A 24,814-nucleotide genomic window follows, 5' to 3' on the forward strand; every position below is an offset into this window, starting at 1 on the left:
CGCGCTGGACTGCTGGGCGTCGCCTAGAGGAAACGGAAACATAAGTGGGGATATTGTAGACTCCAAAGATGACTCAAATGCTCCTCCCAGGGACCAAACCGAATTCCTCCCACTCATTTTGGTAAAGGTGGCTAGATACTGTACATTAAGGATCCATCATTTGTCCATATGTTACAGTCATGCCCCACACTGCAGCCCTACTGTGCAGGAGTGCATGCCACAATAATGATGGTTACAGGTCTGACGGGCCTCGCCACATGGGAGGCCTGCGCCCTGGGGAGCTTTAAACTGAAAAAGCAGAAAAAGGTGGAGACTCGTTTTGTGATACAGGCCCTACTCCTAGCTAAGCATCACACTACATTGGCGCTCTTCCAGCGGTTATCCAATAGTAGCATGGAGGGGGGGGCAGTCTGGAAATGGGGAGCCACCGAAGAAGCAATTAGGCTGGAGGAGGGGCGAGGAACGCAACAGCACCCCATATCCATGGAGTGGTCAATGCTCCTACACAGCTTCAAGCAGGTACATGACGCCTGCAAATACCCCAACTGCCACTCGGGCGGAGCCTGGTCCAGTAGCACCCCGTGCCGCACAGGAACCTCCCGAGCGGACCCCCCGCCATCCCCACTGGAACTCCATATGTGCCCCGATGAGAGAGCAACAGCTAGCTAGTGCCATTAGACCAGCAAAGGTGAATGCCCTTATTCACAGCCACTTTTTTTTTCTTGTCCCCGAGTTATTAACTCCAGTTGGTTTAAACAGATCGATTTCTTTCAGCTAAACATAAGTACAGTAGGGTGCACCAAACAGGCCCAGGAATCAAATAATCCAGAATGAGACCCATCCTCACTAAGCATACATACATGTTAAGGAACGCTATGCACACCTGGACAAACAATCGTCTTGATGTTAATATTTTATAATGGCAATGTAATGTGCTAAATAATGGTTATTGAAGTTATAGGGTGTATACCCAATACGTATATGGAAAACATAATAAAAAGGTTTACCAAAAAAAAAAAAAAACACATGGATGCAAATATTACCTTCACTGCAGACAATGCCCTTCCCTGATCCATGTCGTAAACTGGCAGCCAAAGGGTTTGTGCTGTAGGGGGTTGGGCCTACTTGTCCCAAAGACAAAATGCACATGAAAACTTGTTGCCCTTGACCCCCAAACAATATGTCCCGGGTGTCGGGCTATAGGAATTCCACATCCCTCCTGGGGCACAGAAAAAAAATGAGCAATGCTGTCCCCTTTTCTAAAACCTATACAGATCTGTACACACTCCCTCTTTTCTTTCTTCCTATCATTTCTGGTCCCTTTAAATCTTTCCCTCTGCCCTGAAGAGCTTCCTGTAACCACGGCCCTAAATCCCATTGCTCCATCTGTTCATCTAGATTCTCTTTATTAAAAACAAAAAATGTTTTTAAAAAACTATCACAAACTAAAAATATGTCTTGATAGAGCCGGTACTACCGCTAGTCTGAGGTAAACTGCTCTCCCTTCAGTTATTACAGGGGTCACTGCAGTTGGATACCATTTCTGACCTGTGTGTACAAGTGACCCAATCTCTCTTCATATACCCACATCATTCATGAATGACCAACTTGGAAACAATGACTAAAATACATCTCAAATCTAGTAATGTTCTCAAAACTTGATACCCCACTAACCTGCACTGAATATGCATTTTGCTTAGCTCCTGCACAATGCATTTTCCCTTCAGAGTACCCCATCTCCTTGGACTCTCCTGAGGTACTCTTCTGCGGAAAATTTCTAATGTTCTGTTCCCACTCCTCAAATGAAAAACATTGAGGTGCTTGGTTTTAAGTGAGCTTGGTGGAGCATATGCTGGACTCCATTGTCCAAGATTTGATTATTAACCCCTCAAGTTAACCCTAGCAACCATTTTAGCTTTAGATACCAAACTATGACGTTAGGAGCTACTAGAGCAACCCTATGGGAAGAAATAAGGAATTTCATAAGAGAGCTCTTCTCTATTAATAAAGAAGCAGTAATTTAAGCCAGAGTACCCTGGGGAACCTTTAAAATCACAATAATGGGGAAATGCATGAGGACCTAATATGGTGTAAGGAAGACATAAGCGGATGAAATAACCAAACTTGAAAAAGACATCCTTAGCATATTGTCAAACAACATTATTTCGTTGATTTAGGCTCCGCTGCAAAAGTTGAAAACGAAACTAACGTCCAAGATAGGCGGCAGTGGCTACTGCGCCACTGGCACAAAAACTAAAACCACAATGAAGCTGCAAGTGAGTACGTCCGACGCACTGGCACACTAAGAAGATAGAAGAGCAGCAAGTCTCAGAGAATCGTTTGACACAACAACGTGGAGAGCGGGAGAAGCCACCACAGACCACAAGAAAAACACCTACAGTACAGTACAAAAACAAATGTAGGAAGGTTAAAAGAGGCAGTGTGCTGCAAACATAAATGAGAATTACTACAGAGGAACCCAATCTGTAACAGGAACAGGCACCTTTGCGTGGGACTTTACTACGACAAACAGGTGATCCATGTTAGCATATCCATCAGTGGAAAGCAGGTGGGCAAACTCATCGAGAAGACAGAGAGCTCCAGGTTTGACACTCGATATTCACAAGGCAAAAAACACCTGTTTGCGATTTCATAGATAAACAATTTAATGAAATGCCATTACTGAGAAACCATTTTGCCTAAACAGTTTAAATTAAATGTCGCAGTGAGTGGCATTTGCCATTTCACAGGAACCAAATCATAGAATGCCTTTTTTTAAACTATTATCTTCTGCATACTTATCTTTGAAGGTGAAAAGCAAATGGTTGCAGGATGGGCATTAAGAAACATTTTTGTCAGAGGTATTTATTTCAACCCTTTACACCAGAGGACATTATTTTGGATTTATATCTTAAACATGGTAAATAACGACTCTCGATGGATTTAATTCTCTGCATCCTCATTGCCCCTACTCACCATCCATCTTTGGCCCCTAAAAATACCATAACAGAATAAACTACACCCATTCTTAACCCCTAAACTCCCCCAAACGTTATAAGCCTGCACTCCACCCATCCCTGAACCCTATAAATACTCAACACACCTAACCTCCACCCATCCCTGATCCCTAAACTCCACCCATCTCTGAACCCTTTAAGCCCTCAACTCTAAAACTGCCCCATTAACCTTAAACCCCACCCATTCATGACCTATAAAACCCTCATCACCACTAAAATCTCTTCCCTGAACCCATTCCACATATGACCTCCAACTATCCCTGAACTCTTAAAACCTCACTCCAACCTAAACTCTACCCATACATGAACACCAAAAACCCTTTTTCACTCCAAACCTTTACCCATTACTGAACCTTAAAAACAATCAACAGCTCTAAACTCCACCCTTTCATAATCTCTAAAAGACGTCAGCACCCCTACACACCACCCATCACTGAACCTTAAAAACCCTCACCAACCCTAAATTCCACTCATTCGTGAACCCTAAACACTCCGCTCCTAACATTGGGGAAACTTATACAAAACAAACGGTGGCAACCTGCAACAGCTAGACTGGGATCAATGTTTGTGTCCCCAAAATCATGCTGGAGGGGATGTCAAGACAAATACAATAGCACATAAGGTGGCAGTGTCCCGATATACATGTAAATTGGAAATCTGCAGTACGGTTAATTAAAGACATAATGGATGTCACTATAACATGTCGCCATACCATGGAAGAGGTGTGGCGCAGCGGCCAGGGCGACTGCCTCCGGATCCTGGGGCTCATGGTTCGATCCCCGGTGCCAGATCAGCCCAGCACCCTGTGACTCTGGGCAATAGCTTGCTTAATCTTCCCAACGGCCCCAAGCACTGGGACATCTCTTCGGAGGTAGCTGTGCACTTTACAAATACTGGACATTTACATTTACATAACCCTTCTTTGGTTACAGTGACACAAATACATTAGCACATATGGTAGCAGTGTACCCATATACAAGTACATTGGAAATCTGCAGTATTATTAATTAAGGACATAATGGATATCACTATAACCCTTTGTTTAGTGTGTGGGCGCTATACGGGAAATGACAGCTGCTACCCTGTACAAGACCTGTGGGAAAACTTATAAAAACAAGCTTTTAGCTGCAAAGCTCTCAATAGCATGCCACTGGAAGACACATACACTGCCCCACTGACATTAGGTGGCTCAGTCACCTGCGGGTTTCTTTATCCACAGCAATGGGCTGAGACATCTTGGAATACCCTGAAGTATCCCACTTCTCACCCAACTGTCTCAGGAAACTCTATAAAGAACAACGTGCATGGGATTGGCTATACTGTTAATTGTCTACAACGCAATACCATCAAAGTCATTCAGCCAAAGGATATTGTTTCAGAAGGCAGTTAGCACTTCACACTCATGTGTTGTATTACAGTAACTGCATACTTTGTCACATATGAATTCACATACTGATAATTGAGATGCTTAAGCTAATTGAACACATTCCTTTAAAAATGTGTTGACATGTTCAACGTGACCATTTGAAGGACTGTTAAGTGGTGTTTTTTCTTGCTCAATGGCAAGTTGGTACAAGAAAGTTGGCATTTTTCCTGAAACCAGTTGTGTACTGTTGTAGGACACTAAAATGTTAGGTAACCCTTCAATAGCAAAACTTTTCTGCAAAAATCCTATTACAACATTTGTTGTAATATTAGGAATAAACTCGTGATGAATCCATTTAGAGTAATAATTTGAGCGAATCACCAAATATCGATTATCAGCTTCCAAAATGTTATATGGGCCAGAAAAATCAATAGAAACTTTAGACCAGGGTCCATTTGGTATATCTACTAAATGCATTTTATTTTTACAACTCTTCCAGAGTTTATCAGATTTTGACCACTCTACACAGTTGTCTACGAATAAATACACCTGGCCACCAATAATAACTGCGTAGATATTTTTTGGGGCTGTGGTACCTGGGTGATCACTATGAGCTAAAATTACCAACTTTTTTCTTAGTTAACTTGGTGGTACAAATAAATCATGTCTTAATAACAACCCATTTTCAATTGTTAATTCATCTGCTACTCGTAAATAACTTTTCAGAGTGGTCTAAATTCTTCATCACTCCCTCACTACAACCTACTGCTTCTAAAGCTGCCACAGCACATTCAAAATCCTCCAATTTATCATTTTCTTGATCATCCAATGTAACCTGGATTAACAGCATGTTTGTTTAACCCTCCAGGAATAGGTCTTACTTAAAAATTGTATTCCTGTAATTTGGAAATTAACCTTACCAACTGTGACGATGCTTTGATATCGCCTCTTCCACATCAGTCCATCCTGAAGAGTAATGGCTTGTGATCTGTAACTAATTTGAATTCTTAACCCCACAAATACGTTTTTAGCTTCTAAACCGCCCAAACACGTTAGTGTTTCTCTTTCGATGGTACTGGAAAAACATTCAGCATCTTTTACTCTTCTAGAAATAAATGCTACAGTGTTCCTTGCTAAATGTATCTGACTGAAAACAGCTCCTATACCTACAGAACTGGCCTCAACGGTTATTAGGTTTTTCCCATTGGAATCTTAGGGTTGTAGTGCGGTGCTGTTACTATAGAATAGTTTATTTCTTTACAAGCTTGCTCCTGTTCAGTTCCCCGTACAAATTTGGTTCCTCTCCTCTGGAATTCTCACATATGTTCTACAATTACTACATAACCCTAAATAAATCATCAATACTATTCGCTAAGATCAAGGATTGATTTAAGTGTCTGGTTCTATGGTTCCTCTATACAATTTTAATCTATATATTGTATCTTATGCTGTTTTATGGTCTTTTATCTGCTTTAAAGACCTATGGTCATCATAAACTTATTTTTGAAGAAAAAAAAAGTGTGTCTTATGGAATAGGTTCGTCCCTGACAGCCTTCACTAAGTCATCCTTAGGTTTTATGCAATCAGAGGTTAATGCGTGTCCAAGACATCAATCCTATTCTGCAAGAACTTGCATTTGGAAACAGTCATTCCTTTATCCCGTAACATTGTTAATACTGTATTCAAAATTACGTTATATTCATGAATAATCTCAGCATGAACTAAAAGGTCATCCTGAAATTTCTGGACCCCCTCTTACATCTTTAAATGAAACATCCAATAATTTCTGGAAAACACTTGCAACTGAGGCTAACCCAAAGGGTAACTTTACGTATATGTAAGCATCAAATGGTGTAACAAATGTAGTGCAATTTTCAGACTCACTAGACAATTTCACCTGATGATATGCTGACTTGAGAACTATCAAAGAAAAGTATTTTGATCCTCTTGTTGCAGCCAGTATTTCTTGAATTTTCGGGAGCGGATGGCAGTCCACTATAATATTTTTATTGAGTGATCTCAAGTCAGCACATAGTCTATTTTACCCAGATTTCTTTGTTGTAATTACTACAGATGACACCCACTCAGAGGAGTCAGTAGGTGCAATAATACACTCGCTGCAAAGCTTGTCCAATAAATCTTTTTAATTCACTCCTTACAGAGAGTGGTACCGGTTTACCTTAAGTGCAACAAAAAATGCCTGGTCTTTTAATTTAATAGCATGCTCAAAACATTTTACACATCCAATATGACATGCAAACATTTCCTAATTTTTCCGTAAAACGTCCTCAATAGCTAACTCTTCTTCATTACTCACTTAGGATACAGGTAAATCACCAAGTACTAAGGGGTCTGGTGAACCTGGCTTTAAAATTATACCATTCCTACCTAGAACTCTCCAACAAACTATGTTTCTTCCTTTTTCTGCTATATACATTTTGGTCTTGATGTTTCGACCTCCGAATTCTAAAGAAGCTTTAAAAGATCACAACATGTTGATGTTAAATTCTCCAAATGCTTTTGGATTTACATCAGTTTCTTGCAATTTTATGTCCCTCCAGAACTTGTAGAAAGTTTGATCCACTAGGAAGGTGATCAGAGTCAGCCATAACATTTAGTTCCACCTCACCAAAATGTAATCTTCCTAGTGGGGCAGGGATGTGGAATTCCTATAGCCTGACGCCCAGGACATATTGTTTGGGGTCAAGGGCAACAAGTTTTAATGTGCATTTTGTCCTTGGGACAAGCAGCCCCAACCCCCTGCAGCACAAACCCTTTGGCTGCCAGTTTGCAGTACCCCATTAAGGATCAGGGAAGGGCACTGCCTGCAGTTAAGTTAATATTTGTGTGCATATGTTAATGCTGTTCAAACTTGTATTTATGGTTCATTAATTGAAATTCATTATTATTAGAATGAGCGCTCTCAGTAAATGTAAGTTCTGACTGCACTACTGACAGTGGTTCCAGTATAAAAATGTGTACAAACGGTTTCAACGTTTAGCAAAATGAGGCTATGCATAATGCTCCCAGAATGCTTTCTGATTAGATTCAAATATTTGCAGAAGCTAGAAAGAAAGATTAATGATTTTTTCAATATAAAATGTTACTAAAAAATGAAAGTAGGAAACATTTTTTTAGGTCTCGCCTTGCTATCGCGTAAGCGATCGCAAAGCGAGACTATTGTAAGCAGGTTTTAAAAGTGCTCCCAAAAAGCGGATTGCATGGCTAGCACGCGCACAATCACGCGCATCGTGCCGCCATGCAATCTGCTTTTTGGGAGCACTTCAAAGGGTCCGCTCCCCCGCCCCCAAGCACGGGCGCGCCACGCTCCGCCGGGCTTGTCTTGTTAACTAGTCTGTCCCCAGTCAGTCAGTCTACTCTCCAGTAAGTTCTCCCTGGTCGCTCCCCCCTTCATCCGCCTATCTACTCTCCCACTCTCCTCTTCACCCAGTCCTCTCCTGCTCACTAGCTCCCGTGAACCATTCCCCCGTCTGCCACCCTCCCCATGCTGGTATTTTGTATCCATTCACCATTCGACACCCCCGACCCCCTGGTTTCACTTGCATCCATCTGTCCTGCCTCTCCCTCGTTGGTATCCGCTCTCCATTTCGTCCGTCTGTGCCCGCTCCCACACTGCCTGCTGCGCTTCTTTCAGCAGGCCGTCCCCGCTCCACTCACTGGTCCTCTCTCTGCTCACCTTTCCACCCGCCTCTCCCCGCTATCCGTGCTCCTATTTTCATCATTGGGCCTCTCTCCCATATCTAGTTGTAGTATCCATTGGCCAGTCTGCTCTCGCCACCCACCCCCCAAATTCGACCATTCTCCTGTTCGTCCGCCTGTCCTCTCTCCCTCGTTATTATCTGCCCGTCTGTCCCTCGCGCTCACCAGTGCCTGCACACTGCTCTCCTTTCCATCAGTCCATAATCTCCGTTCCTCGTCTGTCCCTCCTCTCTTTCTCCTCCGCTGGTCCCCTCACCCTCATTAGTCCCCAATCTCTCTTTTTTCGCCCATCTGTCTCCTGCTCCTCTCACTGGGTCGCGTTTTGCTTTCGACAGCCTGCCCTCTCTCCACGCACTTGTCCCTTCTCTCTCGTTTTCATTCGCCTCCCTCCCCCTCACTATGATCTGCTTATCTTTTCGGCCGTCTCCCCCTCTCTCTTACAGGTCCCTGCCCCCCTTCCACAAACTCGGTGGCTCGGTGGGTTAATGCTCCTGCTGGAGCGCGCACGAGGGGAGTGCAGCTAAATATAGACAAGGACACACACAGTGCAGCCGTTGACGCGTTTGGGTGGAAAGGAGGGAGGGAAAGCTTATCGCGGGTTTGGCAAGTACATAGATGGTCTCCGACAAAATACATTTCAGGGCCTGTTTCTATTTCAACAACAAACAAGCATTTGCAATGCATTAGGTCTCGCATTTACGCGAGTTTGAGCTATTGACATTGCAAATAACAATGCCTATTGGCATTGTCATTTACAATGCCAATAGCTTTAACTTGTGTAACTGCGAGACCTATTGCATTGCAAATGCTTGTTTGCTAAGCTACTGCAAAATTTCAGGTACCATTTCTTTGCAGCATCATTTAGTAAAATGTGTTGATGCATGCTAGTATTTCCCCAAAATATTCATATTAGAAAACCATTGTAACCAGTTTCAATAAGATTTTGGGAAAGATAAAAACAAGCAAGCATTGGCAAAGCCAATAGGTCTGAAACGGTGGTCAGCTTTTTAGTTTTGGCAATGTGTGACTTGTGTTGGCATGGTTTTTGTAAAACCTTATTAATGTGAGAGCTGCCGGACCCTCACCATTATAACAGACATTGGCAAAAGCAAAAATTGTTTCTGGCCTCAAAAAGCCCACACTGCCACAGAGGGAGGGAGGGAGACAGAGACAGAGGGAGACAGAGAGGGAGACAGAGACAGAGGGAGACAGAGAGGGAGACAGAGAGGGAGACAGAGAGGGAGACAGAGAGGGAGACAGAGAGGGAGACAGAGAGGGAGACAGAGAGGGAGAGAGACAGGCAGAGACAGAGAGATTTGATAAACACAAAAGGTCAGGGTTAACGCCAGACCAAATTAGGGGCCCAATTATTAAAGAAAGTGTCAAAAGTGCACCCGTGGTATATGTCCTTGCATTAAGGGCGGCAATATGGCTTTCGTGAATTCACAAGAATTTACATCAGTAGGGCAAGAGATAGTACTCCTAGAAAATATTTGTGTGTAGATTTGCTCATGCGAAAACCTGAGTGTTTGCAAGATTATTTTCCCTCCAACCACTTTTTTCCCATTTCTGGAAGAAGGTTTACTTCTGCCATTGTCAGGAGTAAATTTCCGACATTTCTCAGTATAGGAAAAGATTAGAGAAGAGTTGTTGAAAACCCTTAAAACATGCAAGTTAGTAGGTTCGCACAGACTCAAAAGGACATTCCAACCCTTGAACTACCTTCAGTCCCAGTATGTAGATCTGCGGAAACGTAACATAAAGAGATTGCTAGTATTCAAACACTACTATGGTATGAGCCCTGGCATAATCAGAGAGGCTATATAAGAGCTCTTATATAATGAGATTGCTGCCATAATTTGTCGCCGCACAACATGGCACCAATGGGACAAGTGGATTTTGTTACAGAACAAGTACATTTATGAAGCAACCTGCCCCATGGACAAGTAGATATTTTAATAAATTCCACACCCCTGTAGTGGGGCCCTAAATTTTCCTGAGGAATACTCCACAGAAAGTAGAATTTACAAACATTTCTTCATCAAATTCATCTAAAGATGTAACTTTGACATTAGTAGAAGTATTAACCTTCACATTTTGCATACAAAACCAAAATGTCCAAACTAGTGGCATTAATACATATTCTTTTTTACCTACGGTCGGAGATCCTGGAAAGTCTCCAAGATGAGACCCTGAACCACACATGTAACATGTAAGGACTTTTTAGTGTTAAACTTGTTATTTTTGAACCGGTCATTCAATTTGCTTTCATATTTCTTTTTGTCATGCACAGCATATAAAGCAGATGTTTTTGCACTGTCATATCATCTAACATCCAATGCCATTGACGATATCAATAACCTCATAAATTTGGGTTCCTACATGCCAATAGTCTCTCTTGAACTTTTTTAGAGCGACCAAGAAAAACAAATTGATCTATAATATAAACATCACCCATGTCTTTAAATTCGCAAGAGGCAGCAAGGACTCGTAGGGCGGCAATATACTCACCTATATTTCCCTCTTCTGATTGTTTACGCATGAAGACACTGTCTTTCTACCATCACATTAGGTTCCACTGTAAACTGTTTTTCAGTAGGTTTAACTGCTTCTTCATACTCATTCAAAAGGTATAAATTGCCTAGGTAAATTTTCAGATCTCCTTTTCTCTCTCTCTGGTTCATATTTTTTTCCATCTATTGCCACCAAATAATTTTCAGTGGATTTATGCCACTTCTTCCATCTCATTGGTGGCTTCCCTGGATTATTTAGAAATAAAGCTGGTTGATTGACTGTGCTTTTTTGCGCCATACTGTGCTTTAATGAGTAACTAACTTTTGAGAGTTGCTTTTTGAATAACACAAAATGCTAACCAAAATGTTCAAAATTACTCAAAAACTGCTTGAAATTATCCCAAATATAATTACCAATGGCAATTACTGTTGATTTATGCCTCTGTGTCAATTTCAGTCAAACTCCGACATAGAAAATATCATGTCACTTTCAGTAAGAAGCTCCGACACGGACAATATCACTAATGCGTTCACTGTGTATCCACATCAGTAATATGAAATTTATACCCAAACCCATAAGGCGGCACATAATGTGTCGTGCCGAAACGAAGTGTGACACTTCTCCAAAGCTTTCGTCACTGAAATATGACGCACAAGTTTTGCTTAGAACAAGCCGAGCGAGTGCAATCAAGCAAACTGTAACGCTGCGCTAAGAAATATGTACTTTGAAGTTTGAAAAGCGTGTACTGTTGAATTACACAAGCCGCAAGCTCAGATATTGATAGCGTTAACATTTATACTTGCTGTTAATCTCTAAATCCTTGGCACGCTACTCGCCGTTTGACAGATCCACAGTCTGCTTCACAGTTGATTGCTCTGGCAACAGTTACACGATCTGCCTAATTCAGCCTTTACAAGTAGTGACCCATCAATCCATATTTTCACTCGTCCCCAAATAGTTGAAAACAATCGAAGTCCGATGATATATGTTTATAGTTACCTTTATTTACAAGTATAAAGTAATAGGCCCACATACACAAACGACAGCAGGCAGCGGAGCGATAAGCCTTAAGGCAATAAATCTCCTAGTCTGACCCTGGGGTTCTATGACGTCATATAAATAACATATGAACATTCTACATCCATTATGTCAAACACAACTAAAACTCAATTTGGACAATATATGCGTGAATGTGAATAATTGAGTGTATGAGTGCAAGATGTACATGTGTATTTAGAATGGTATGAATTACAGTATTTATGGTTGTATGTATGCAATGATATGTGATGTGTTCAAATAAGTGTTTATGTAACTATGTACAACACCCCCCATTTCCCACTTTGCTCCTTTCAAATGTTCCCATAGAAGTGGGCCATTTTTTTTTTTGTTTTTCCCTTCCTGTGCGTTCCGTTTATAGGTCTCACCTAGCGTGGCAGCGCATGCGCTGCTCGCTCTGCGAGATTTATTGTTAAGGAGGACTTTCAGAAGAGGGCTTGAAGCCCCGCTCCTCATTTCCATTGGCTGGCGTCACTGTTTATGCTAAATGGTGGCCTGCCATTGGAAATGAGGGTTTTGGGTTCACGCCCTTTCGCCTCCGATCCGGACTCGGTGGCCTGCTTTGCTGCTGTCGCAAAGCACTTATCTTTATGGGGGCCATGTGTTTCTAATTCGAAACAAATGGCCCCATAAACACAAGTGATCCCCATGCTCCGGCTGCAGCGCGGTACTCTTTCCCTTTCGGGACCGCACTTGTTTATTAAGTACCTCCTTACGTCGCTATATTCGCTGGTAGGTTAACCTTTTTTGTGCACACACGAGCTTATCTTTTTAATTGTTGAGATGACGCTGTTCACGTTCGCTCAGCCCATATATAGCACCCAGCCACAACAAACAACAGACACCAGCAGGCTCGCTTGATGCAAGCTCTCTACTTCCCGCACTAAAAGTTGGGGTGCACACAACAACAGCTACTTTTATCTATATTTGCACCTTAATTGATAACTGCGTCGGCCAGTGCCCCGTTGCCAGGCACCTTTATACACCATAGAAACACACTTATGAACACAGATTGCAATGCGGGGAAGTACGGAACAAACTGAGATCAGCTCGCACAGGATCATATACATGCAAGTCCGCTCACTTCATCAGCCTACCAGTGTCAATATAGGCACAATCTAATGTATCTATTTGAAACTTATTCCCCCACTTACTTTACTCTCCTCTTTTTTGTTTTTTACATTTCTATATGTAATCTTTGTAATAAACAGTAGCTCGATTTGTGCAGCGCTTGCATCACATCGGACACTGCTGCGCTTTTCACCGCGCTTTGTTCTGCAGTAGGTTTACCCTTTTGAGGCGCAGACACAAGCATATGTTTTTGAAATTGTTTAGGTGCCGCTGGACAATGCTTAGCTTTTACGGCGCTTTGTTTTTCGGTGCGCAGCTGCAGCGGTATACGATTACGGTAGTATGTTTAAAGATGTAATATATGTTGTACGCGGCAATATATTCACCACACAGTACAAAGCCTTCCACCAACATTTGTTTTCTGGTAGGTTTGCCCTTTTAAACGCGCATACACGAACGAGCATATGTTTTTTACACTGCTCAGCTTTTCACGACGCTTTGTTTTCCCATAGGTTTTTAAATATGCGCAAACACGAGCATATGTTGTTTGCATGCCGCTGGACACTGCAGAGCTTTTCACAGCGCTTTGTTTTCGGGTGGGTTTTTTTTAAGATGCGCACACACGAGTATATGCTTTTTGTATTGTTTAGGTGCCGCTAGACAGTGCGGAGCTTTTCGCGGTGCCACGATGCCATTTCGCTGGACACTGCTAAGCTTACACAGCGCGTTGTTCTCCAGTAGGCAGCTGCAGTGTGCAGTGATATCATTTCACCGGACACTGGAGAGTTTTTTTTTTACAGAGCTTTGTTTTCCGGTAGGTTTGCCCTTTTAAAAGCGCAATCACAAGCATATGTTTTTTACACTGCTCATCTTTTCATAGCGCTTTGGTTTTGGGTAGGTTTTTAAAGATGAGCACACACGAGCATATGCTTTTTGTACTGTTTACATGTCACTGGGCACTGTGGAGCTTTTCACAGCACTTTGTTTAATCGGTATGTTTTTTAAGTGCAAACAAAAACACAAATAAAAGGCATTGTCATTTACAATGTCAATAGCTCAAAGTGGTGTTAATGCAAGACCTATTGCATTGCAAATGCTTGTTTAAAACTGTACTTGAAGTATTTCAAGGTCACAGAATTACTTTAAAGATCTATTTTCAACTTTATTACGATACCTGAACAGCAAGACTGTAACAACAATATTACTCAGAAAGTCTGATAACTAAACTTCGCCTGATTTTAGGTCAGGTTTCAAGAAAAGATTGTGAGGTACAACAACTTAAATTACTGTGCTGCACCTAAAACCATAACTCTATTAGTATATGATTGAGCGATCTGTCCCCTTGCCTCGATTCAGCAGTTCTGCATCACCAGTTAGTGCATAAACCCAGATGAAAATAAAACTATTGGAGCACAGTCTTGCAGTTGGCCCTTTTCCTCTCCAACTGGTTCCCCAGCTCCCGCCGTCACAATGCACATCTCTCCATCACTGCAGCATCATCATCAGTTAGCAATACTTGCAGCCTCACTTCACTCCCATTCCTTTATCAGTTACATTGACACAGTCCCGTGAATCTTTATGCCTTTTCTCCTCATGCAACTACTTGATAAGGAAGGCTTACAAAGAAAGCAATTAATGGTCATTACTGTATGCATTCTTACCCTTTGTATTGTCCAAGCCCCTCCTTGATCTAATTATCCAATATTTTACCTATTGCAGCAATCGACATAGGTTCCATTTCAATTCTTTAAATGTAATTTCTGATAGCAATACCAGTACCACATTCAGAAAAGGTTTCCCAAATGATATTCAAGACCCCAGAGTAAATGAATGGTGGACTGATTCATAGAAAATCAGTAGGATAGTATCCTTTCCATGGCAGCAATCACTACATCAATATGTGTTCAGCCTGAACACTTGAAACAACCAACACAGTAAGCATCAGAGGATAACTAATAACAAGCAAAATCAGCAATTCATAGCCTCCAGCGCAACCCCGTTACAGCAAAACAACCCAGCCATGAAAGAATCTGCACATAATTCTTAATTGCGAATATGCAAGATGTGCATAATCTGCAACAGAAATAAGCAACAACTAATTTATTTGCAACACCCAAAAGTGAAACCACTCAAAACAGGAACAAAACACACCATTATTCGTCTTGCCATACCAGTTTGAGAATCAAGGGCTCCAATTAGCTCACTTGTCATTCTACACATCTTTGTGCTCAGATGGACTTTAACCCCTTCGCTGCGGCGGGAATTCCGCCGCAGCGCTGGGGGGGGGTTTGGGGGCAGCGCGGTGGCGCTGTGCTCATGACGGAGCCACTCCGTCATGAGCCACGGTTGACCTGTGCTCATGACTGAGTGGTTCCGTCATGACTCCGCCCACTGCGCTAATCGCCCGCACAGGCGGGGAATCAGCGCAGCATGGGAGGAGCGGCCGCCAACGGCCGCGGCATGACGGAACCACTCCGTCATGAGCACACGGCGACCGTGGCTCATGACGGAGTGGTTCCGTCATGAGCAGGGGAGGGGTTAATAGTTGGTTTTAGAAGCTGTTTATTTATACTTGTACCTTGTGAGGATTTTATTCTTGATGATGGGCTCAGAGGGTGCCCATGAGATTGATACATCCGGAGAAGGGGGGGGGGGGGGGAGAGACTGACTGGTTGACTGCTCGATAGGCATTAGTACTTTACATTTAGGCCATGATAGCTAAGTTCTTTACCACAGGGCCCTTTGACCAAAATTGGAAATCATTCACACAGATGGAGTTCTTTCTGCCCCTCACCTCCTTACGAGCTAATATGTTTTTATCGTCTGTTCAAATTAGGCTTGTACATCATTGACTGAATGAGTCCAACTCTCAGCACTTTAGCTGGTTAGTAACCCCAGAAATTGGGAGGAGCATGATTTTAGATGCTGCTCACACTTTACGCACTACCACTTTTCGTTTTGGACTTACATTTTTTTCATCCCATTGTTTACGGTCTTCTGATTGATACCGCCTCTATTGAAGGCAAGGTTTTTTATGCTGTTTATAATGTTTGAAATTATGCATATTGTAATGATTTTAGGTAATCAAGCAATAAAGAATACTACCCAATAAAATTCACACTTTGGGGCCTATTCTGCCCGCCACCCTAGCGGTGCTGGGACCGGCCGCCAGTGGTGCGGCGGTCCCGCACCTGCAATTAGGATGCCACCGCCACAGTGGCATCCTCCATCCCCAGCATTGTGGCGGGGATGGAGCAGCACCGCCCACCACAATGCTGGGAATGCACGTTGTGCATTGTCATGCACAAGGTGACAGGCACCGCTCCCATGCTAATATGGATGGCGGTGTCTAGCAGACACCGCCACCATATCCAGCCCCTTTTCCGGCCGGTCGACCAGCGGACAGTCTTTCCGTCCGCCGGGGTCCCCCCTGCCATACTAATATGGCGGGGGGAATGGGTGGCGGGCGGGGTATGATTTAGGGCGGATCGCCACCGCCATGCAGGCGGTGGCGATCCGCCCTACATCATAATAGACCCCCTAATCGTCTTCCTCTGCCCCTCAACTGGTAATGTTCGACTCCTTAAAAAATCTATTATTGAAATATATCCCTTTTCATATATGTTCCTGCAGAAGAAGGCTGTTAAGTCAAAAATATTTATTTGTTCGAGATTTGCGTTTAGGTTTAAGATTTATGCACACTTATTGCGATTTTTTATATTCAAGTAATATACGTTGAATGGAATGTTCAGCGTTTTCATAGCATACCTAGAACAAAAATAAAGAATAAGATACAATTTGGCCTGCGTTGTAATATACTGGCTAAATTGCCTTTGGCCTGCGGTGTAATATACTGGCTAAATTGCCTATCTCAAAGCCTAGAGACCTTTTATGCTCAAAAAGATTAATTAGCAATGTAATAAGAAAACAGAGTAAAATTCTATTTACTGTAGTCAATCACATACCAGTTTTCATTTTGTCCCAAGACAAGGAGTAGCCACATGTCCAAATGTTTCACCGACATTGCAGGTATTTTTAAGACAAGAATGATTTTAAAAAGTTAAATCTCTAAAATGTCTGATTTCCTAGTTCCCAAGATATATTAAAGTACTGCATAGCTACATAAACTATTAAAGAAGAAGAATTAGCGAGAGAGAAGAAGAACAATTAGCGAGAAAGAAGACGAAGAACAAGAAGAAGATTTACAGAAACTCTCTACAAGTTTCTGGAGAAACTTTATTTCTCCAATATACCCATTGTATTGTGTTTCAATTTCCTCCTCATATGTTGTTTTTTCTCTTTCGTTATGATAGGATTCTCAATAAAAAAAGGTATTGAAATGAAGAAAAACAAAATGACAAAAAGGTGGCAACTCGAATGGAGGACTAGTCTTGACTTGTACATGGTTGCGGAACACGTGACATATAAGGCCCGGGGCTGTCCCAGGAAGTTCTGGAAAATATGGGCCCCCTGGATTAAATACTACAGTCTGGAGGTGGAGGGAGTTACAGAGGTTAGGAGTCCATTGTCCGGAAGACCGAGGAAAGAGCCTTAAACGATGTACAGTTCGTTTTCTATGGTTTACAACCATGAGAATCGTAACTGTGATCTTCTTTCCTTTTGCGCCCAGGCTGCTTCAACCCATTTACAGACTCATCCAGACAGCCAGTTTGTGCTTATAACTGCCCTACACTGCCAATATGGAATGCCCTGTACTGCGTATTGTGCAGTCATGCTTCGTTTGATGTTTTGTTTTATTATGCAAAATGAAATAAAAATATTCATTAAAAAAATAAAAATAAAAAAAGAGAGAAGGTGGCAACTCCAAACACTGTCTTTGATAGATCTACATCTACCAACATTTGTGTCACTGGATATCAATTAATTTGAGCTGTTATGGGAAACCAAGACATTGGCAAAATTATTTCTTGGTTTGAAACATGCACCTATGCATGTGTTCTAACCTACTCAACGTTCTATTATTTCTAGTTGACCAGTAGCAAAGCCATGCTTTGTATTTCTATTTAAGATCTTGTACTACATTTATCATTTAGGGGCATTATAACTGTAAGTAATACATTACGCCTTTTTTTCAATGTTTAATGTATTACAAAGCTTGATAGAGTACACCATTCACATCTGCCTAAGCAAAAACCTGGGAAAGTCTAATTGACTGATCAATGTCTTTCTGGTAAAGGGTTAACAGATCCTTCTTTTTCTTCAATAAAAGCTCTCGACAGATAACATATTCAACATGACAACAAACAATAATCAAGCAGGACCCGCTGTACCCGCTGGGTGCTGTACCCGCATTAAGTGCACGTCACACAAGTGCAGCAAGTAAGGCCTTTGAAAACAAACCAAAACTCAGCCTGCAAAAAGGCCACCAGACAAGGTAATTTCAGACAGATCCAGATGTGGTTCCTATACAGCATGACATCTGTAAGGGTGGGGGTGGGGTGTAGATGGCTCTATGTCATGGATCCACAACCCATGAGGATCTCACTGTAGTGGGCTGTGAGTTTTATAACAGACCCTCATTTTGTTTTTGAGGGGAGTAAACATTTCCCCAATTGCCATAGGGGTGACACTGAGGTAACTCTCTAATATGCGTGTCAGTAAATCCCTTTAAATTAAATATTATGCTGACCGTACAGCTTAGTGCTGGAATCTATGCATTTATTTTTAACATGCAATCAGTTTTGAGCAAGTCATTATTAAAATTAAAATCGTTGAGTACGGCTGCTAGGCAAATGTTTCTTTATGCTCACTACTTTTACTGACTTAAATGTAATTGGCTGATAAAGACAAATGAATTGTTTTCATTTTTTATAATCTTCCTTAGATATTACAAATGTATCTTCATCTAAAAAAAATCTCAAATATGAACTGCCTCTATGCCAGCCCCTTTTTCCCAACACCATATGTAAAATATGCAGATTCATTGGGGCAAGACACATTTTTATTAATCCCTATTAAAAAAAATGCAGAAAAAAACAAAGAATGCCCCAAAAAAATGACAAGCTTTCATAAAAGAAAAAAAGACAAGATAGTAAGAGAACAGAAGAAATGTAAAGAAAAAAACATGTCACGAAAACATTAAAATACTTGAACAATGTATAAATTCATTGTTTATATAATATTCAAATCAATTATAAAATATACAAAAAGATTCACACTGACAAAACAGATCTCAAAAGATAAAATCTCTATGCAACAACCATCATGTAATGTTTCACTGAGCATATATTACATTCCAAATATTGCACACGTCAATATTTATATAGGACTCACTGTTCCTAAAACATTTTAATAATGGCTCTTGTTGAACTATTGACCAATGATCTCAGTTACTGCATAATAAATGCATAACCTGCTTCAACTCATGCTAATCGGTTTCAATGAGAAGTTGCTCGGTAGTGAATAGCATCCTGAAATTGGGAAGCACACTGTGGAGGGATAAGGAAAATGTCTTAATATAGTCTAAAATAGATCTTGCCACTGTTATGGAGAGTGTAATATTTAAATTAGGAAAACATTAAAGAGCGTAAAAGATCTACGTACTAAAACAATAAGTATTCAAAATGTAAGTAAAAATCCATGTTAAAATGGCCAACAGATAATCAAACTGGTGGCATAGTACGTCTAATACCGGATCACGCTGTTGGTCTCATATGGTTGATCAATTTTCCAGATCATTAAGTTTTGTGACTCTAAGATTATTTGATCTGAGAATTGATGCTCAACTCTCAATATCAAGTGCATTTGATTAAATAGCTCATCCTCATAGTACAAAACATATTCCAAGAAAAACAATTCTTGTGACAAGAACCTCTAGTTAGCCCTACTGATTTGTTTCAAAAACTACTATCCTGTTTTAACAAAAAATCTAATGCAGTCCATGTACAAATGACAGCGAGTCACATCGGTCTCCAAAGTCCAATAAACCATGTTCAACCAGTCCCTGTGTCCTGGTTTAGGTCTCCTTCGGTTGCACAAATTCATCCATACCAGCCAGTACTTTTCAATTAAACCATGGTGTAGATTCATGTTTTAACTTTTCAGTAATCCATATTTGTTACTTTCTGACAAAACATTTTTTACAAAGCACCGGCAAAAAGCAGTGACAAAACCAAAATGCAAAAAGGCACAACCTATTGGTTTTGCCAATGCTTGTTGTGAATGTCTTCGGATCACTGACTATTCAAGACAGGCATACATTTCAGCTTCACAAAAAAGGTTTAAATGTGCATAGCAGCACAGTATGCCATTCCAGCAGGGAACAGATCGGCAGAGAGCGTTTAGAGGGCAGTGTGTGTGCGCAGAGGGCCCATTCATATGAGAAAGGGTTAGGCACTGCGCTCCCCGCCTTACCTGCAATTATTCCTATTTATATTCAAAATTGTGTCACATGACCCCGGGACACGCCAATAATTTTGTGAACCTTGTTAATGGAAGTAATACTGCATCAATGACAACAAAATTAAACAATATTCCAAACCGCACCAAGCAAACTTAAAGATGCTTCTGGTGAACAAATACTGCTGAAGATCAAATATGGAAGCTGTTGTAACATCACAGTGTTACAGACATTTTTTGGGGGGTTGATGTGGTGGGGGAAAGAACTAAGTGAAGATGATTTTTTTTTATTTCGGTTTAAAAAATGGTATTAAAAAGGTTCTAACAGCGGACATCGCTCGTCATTCACATTCAGCGCCAGACATCGTGGTTTAAGATTACAATTCTTGAGTTCTAATTGTCAACTATAAAGGCTATTTTGGAGAACCATGGAAAGTAATCAGTTGATGAGTAGTGGTACCAAAGAAACTTTCTATGAATCTCACAATTAGGTGACCATAGTTTTCTGAATTTGGACTTTTTCATACAAGTTCAATGACGCTACCTATTATAACACATCTAGGTGACCGAATTTCTTATTCCAGCTTCGAAACTTCACTTAAAATGTATGCACTTATGACCAAAGCACAAAAAACTACAGTATAGCTAACAGTGTCGCAAGAGCATGCTGCCTCTTTTTACCTTAAAATACTGATTGTTATGTTCCAGCCTCTAATAGAGCATATGCACTGTACCACTTTACGGAAAGTACCGGATATTTAAATGCCAAAATAAAGATATTCTCAGTAACCTGCAACATATATAGCAACCATCAGCACGATCAGCTATTTCATTTGTCATTGTTCTGTGTTAAACTGTAGACATTTGTTATTCTTTGCAGCATATGCTTCCTGATTTTGTCACAGACTATAAAGGAGGCATCAAACATTGATCTGAAACGAATACTAAGTCCTGAGCCATTCCTACAACTTTGTTGTGTCATGTGATGGTTGAGCACTTGGCGGTGCTTTAAATTGATAGGTACTGTCCAGTTCTAAGTACCTGACTTCCCTAATTTGGAAGTGAGAGTACCTACACTTCTCAGAACGGCTGCAATACATTTAATGGGAGACTACTGGCACTCTCAAAAGCAACCAGGTATTCTGAATAGTAAGTATGCGCACTTTTATGTTTCATTTAAAGCACTGGGTTAATAGAAAGCGAATCGAAATGCATTATTCACCCTATCTTGGTGATGGGGTGAATCCTTGAAACAGTCACACACAGCAGCACACCCAATGCTCAGCCTGTTTATCCATGGTGTTATTCACTCTTATGATGAGTATAAGCCTGTGTTCGATGGGACTTATGTTTTATTAAATTTGCCCTGCTGTGTTTGGGGAGTGCATAATAAGCAGTATGAATAATAACCAAAACTAGATATTCACAGGATACAACAAAACCCAAATAGTTTAAAACAAAATATCCTACACAAACCAAGATAAAGTGACCCTCTTGCACACTAGTTTAAGAGGACCTAACTCTATGTACTAGAAAAATCCTTCCTACATGCGGGTATCCCAGGCTCTGTAGTTCAAGCCTCTAATCCAAAATTCTCTACTCAATCCGCATTGTAAGTGATCCCACTAGCACCCCAACAACAGAAATTACATCCGACTCCCACCCCTCCCCGGTGCTGGAATCAGACTACTACAGCGAATGCTTCAAACATACTTTGGCGCAGAAAACCCAAACTTAAATTCACAAAACTGCAAACGTTTGATTTTAAGACGGGAGTGTTTCAATAGTCAAAAGGTGTCATCATGAAACGGCTTTCGCCTTTACAATTGAAGCAGCTTGTAAGAAGCCCAGCTTCCTGCAAGTGAGCTGTTTACCATGCCTAAAAGTGAAAGTACAGTCCGACGAAGGAAACCTCGTGATACAACCCTGTCTGTGTACACATGACACAGCGCAGCTGCTGCACTGCTTATCTTTCGTTTCCCTTTAAACCCTTCCCAGTTCCTATGACTCAGAGTGATGCGACCCACAACACGGTCACTGGTGGAATCTGCAAGACGCAATGGTGTGTGTGGGGGGGGCGTTATCGATGGAGGCGCTGGTGGTTCATTTCCATCACACGCTTTGAATAAAACACAACAACCAACCGAACGATAGGCGTATGGAACAAAGAGGTCAACACTAGTTTGTTACAAATAAAGTTTTAACCATGTCTCATACTCGTTCTGCAGCATCACACGCTATTCCAGTAATAGGCATTATCATCAGTGCTCACGTAAAACATAGTATTGAAAAGCATGGGGATGTGAAAGTACGTTAATACTGTCGATCGCACCTAATTTACTGGGACTGGTACCCACATAAACTTAACGATGCGCCTCATCCCGATCCCTCGGCAGCGCTCATTTCAATCCATACAATTCCTTCTGTAAACTGCCATCCTGCCCGCTCCTCCATCAACTTGCTACTATTCCAGTAGAAATGGCTAGCCCAATGAAACTCTGCCTTGACACGTAGAAGTCCTAACTATTGCTTAGCCATGCACTTTAAGCCAATGCACCTCAATCAGGCAATGCAACACACCCTTCAATTCACTGTTTAGAGCGAATCAATTCAAGCTAAACATAAATTCCGATCTACAGCTCCACGTCCTATTTTTAAAATGCGAGCTCGGGCGATGTACCTCAACCTTGACTCTCACAGGCACCAAATGATATTACGGCCATGAGACAAACAACCGTTCTCTTCATGCACCTCAAACACAGCACTTGATTTACCCTTTTATCACTTTCAGAGACTTGTCATACTTTAGATTTGTCACATCCGAACCGGCGAGTAGAAGACTTAAAGTAGCCCAGCCCTTACTGCCTGTTTAGTTGTTCAGGTCTACTAAAGCCGTGATCAGGGGCTATGTGCAGAGTCCAACATGTTCGACTCCAGTCCATGTACATTGAAAAAGCAATACAGGCCCCAATGTAAAAACAGACACTTGAAGGTTCGGTATTAATGTATTGAAGCACTTGAAGAGCGACTTACCTGCCTCTAAAAGCATCCTGTTCTGAAATATACAGATGAGTGAAGGAGGCTGGAATAGGTATGACGGAGGACCTAAAACAGGCTGCCAATCAGGGAGAACCTACAACCTCATTTGTGAATAATGCCCCAAGGTTCTCTTTGGTAACAGGGCGGAGTAAACTCTCCCACAAGCCCTAGACACACCTGTTAGACTAATAGATGGCTCAGCTCACTCTACAGCAGCATGGATGGCAAATTGCGCTTTAAGTTGCAATAGTATTTAACTAGCCACTACCCACAACGACGTCAGTGCGGTGCTCTGCTGCCGTTTCCTCTGTTGGTTGGCACCCCAAGGTCTCAAGAGGGAATAAGGGCTTGACCTTGTGGATTATGCGCCAAGGCCCAATAACCAATCACAACATATCTTTCAGGAACATAGTGCTCCTTCATTCACTTCTAACACCTCGCCAGATTATACAAGGTCTCTTGACGCCTCCCGGTACAGGTTGCTATCCTTCATATAGGTAACATCACCACCTCATACTTCCGGAGATACTACTTCCACCATTCCATCAGTTAAGGGCTCTCACAGCCCCACCGTACAAATAACCCTTCCTCAGTGCACCGCTTTCTATAGGCTACAGCCCATTCCCTCCCATACTCTGGGCAGAATAATAATAACCCTCAATGAAAAATGCCCCCTCCTCCTCCCACAGTGATAGATACTGCCCCCATGTTCAATGCTGAATACTTTACTGCTTGTCTACTAAGCTGGACCACCAGTGCAGGCTGCTGACACCCACCCATCTAAGTGAAGGATACTGTCCTCCAGGCAGGGCTCTCAGCCCCGGCAGGGCCACAGGTGGAGGCGCGCCGGCCTGGTGCTGGGGGGGCACTGCTGCTGTTGCCGGTAGCCCAGGCCCGGCTCCCGCCTTCAAAGCCGGCTTCTGCGGTAAACTCATTGCGGGCAATGGGGCTGCCCCTCCCCGGGCCGGGGGGAGGCACACCGGGGGGAGGGGGAGCCGGTGCGCCCAGCTCACAGGTCCGGCCTCCCCCGGGCCGCCACTGATGTTAGGTAGAGGGATAAGGGGGTCTCCCTGGCAACAGGGGTACGGGTTGTAGGTGGTGCCCAGAAGGGAGTTGGCTCAGACGGGCCCGGGATCGGAGGGGGGCTCTCCCCCTCCCCGGGGTCACGGGTGCCGGTTCTGGTTAGGGGGGCACTCAGGGGTGCCGCGGGATTTCTCACTGAAGGAGCAGAGCATCCAACATGGCGCTGCGGCCGCCTCCAGCAGTCCGGCGGACGGACTCTCGGCAATTTCCGGATAACTTCGGAAGAACTCGGAAGGAGGGAAAAGGGGGCGGAAAAGAGACCAAGAAAATCGGAAACTATCGGTGATTTCCGGGAAAACTTGAAATGTTTTGTATTTTGGTTTTTCAAGTAATAATATCGAAACCCCAGGTGATGCTTCCGTGGCTCTTACTAATATCAGACTGGCATCTGAAGTAAAGCATGTATGCCAATATCAGAAGAGGAAAGTGGAAGTATAAAAAAATATGGGGAGAATGTGTTTCCCCCTTTGACGTTTATTTAAAGCTGAGGGAATTCCAGTCGGGAGACAGTCCAAATAAAGCAATTTTTTAACTTTAAAAAGATCGAGAATCTCCCGTCTGAATCGGGTCTATTGGCATGTATTGGTAA

At 42.2% G+C, this 24,814-nt stretch overlaps 1 protein-coding gene across 14 annotated transcripts in view; it reads right to left on the reverse strand.

Moving 5' to 3' along the window:
- The window catches only part of EIF4G3 (eukaryotic translation initiation factor 4 gamma 3), a 1,568,346-nt gene extending 1,543,911 nt beyond the window's left edge, over window positions 1-24,435 (reverse strand). For 3 of the 14 annotated variants that reach the window (XM_085608975.1, XM_085608986.1, XM_085608968.1), the window contains exon 1: window positions 23,938-24,421. In XM_085608975.1, coding sequence (XP_085465101.1) covers window positions 23,938-24,077 — 140 coding nt within the window. In that variant the 5' untranslated portion in view covers window positions 24,078-24,421. Of the gene's footprint in view, window positions 1-23,136; window positions 23,251-23,918 lie in introns of those variants that run through there. The other 11 variants (XM_085608970.1, XM_085608965.1, XM_085608966.1 and 8 more) reach the window with 9 other exon arrangements.
- Window positions 24,436-24,814: the final 379 nt, after the last annotated feature.

Source organism: Triturus cristatus, chromosome 1_2, assembly GCF_964204655.1.
Source record: "Triturus cristatus chromosome 1_2, aTriCri1.1, whole genome shotgun sequence".
Classification (NCBI taxonomy): domain Eukaryota; kingdom Metazoa; phylum Chordata; class Amphibia; order Caudata; family Salamandridae; genus Triturus; species Triturus cristatus.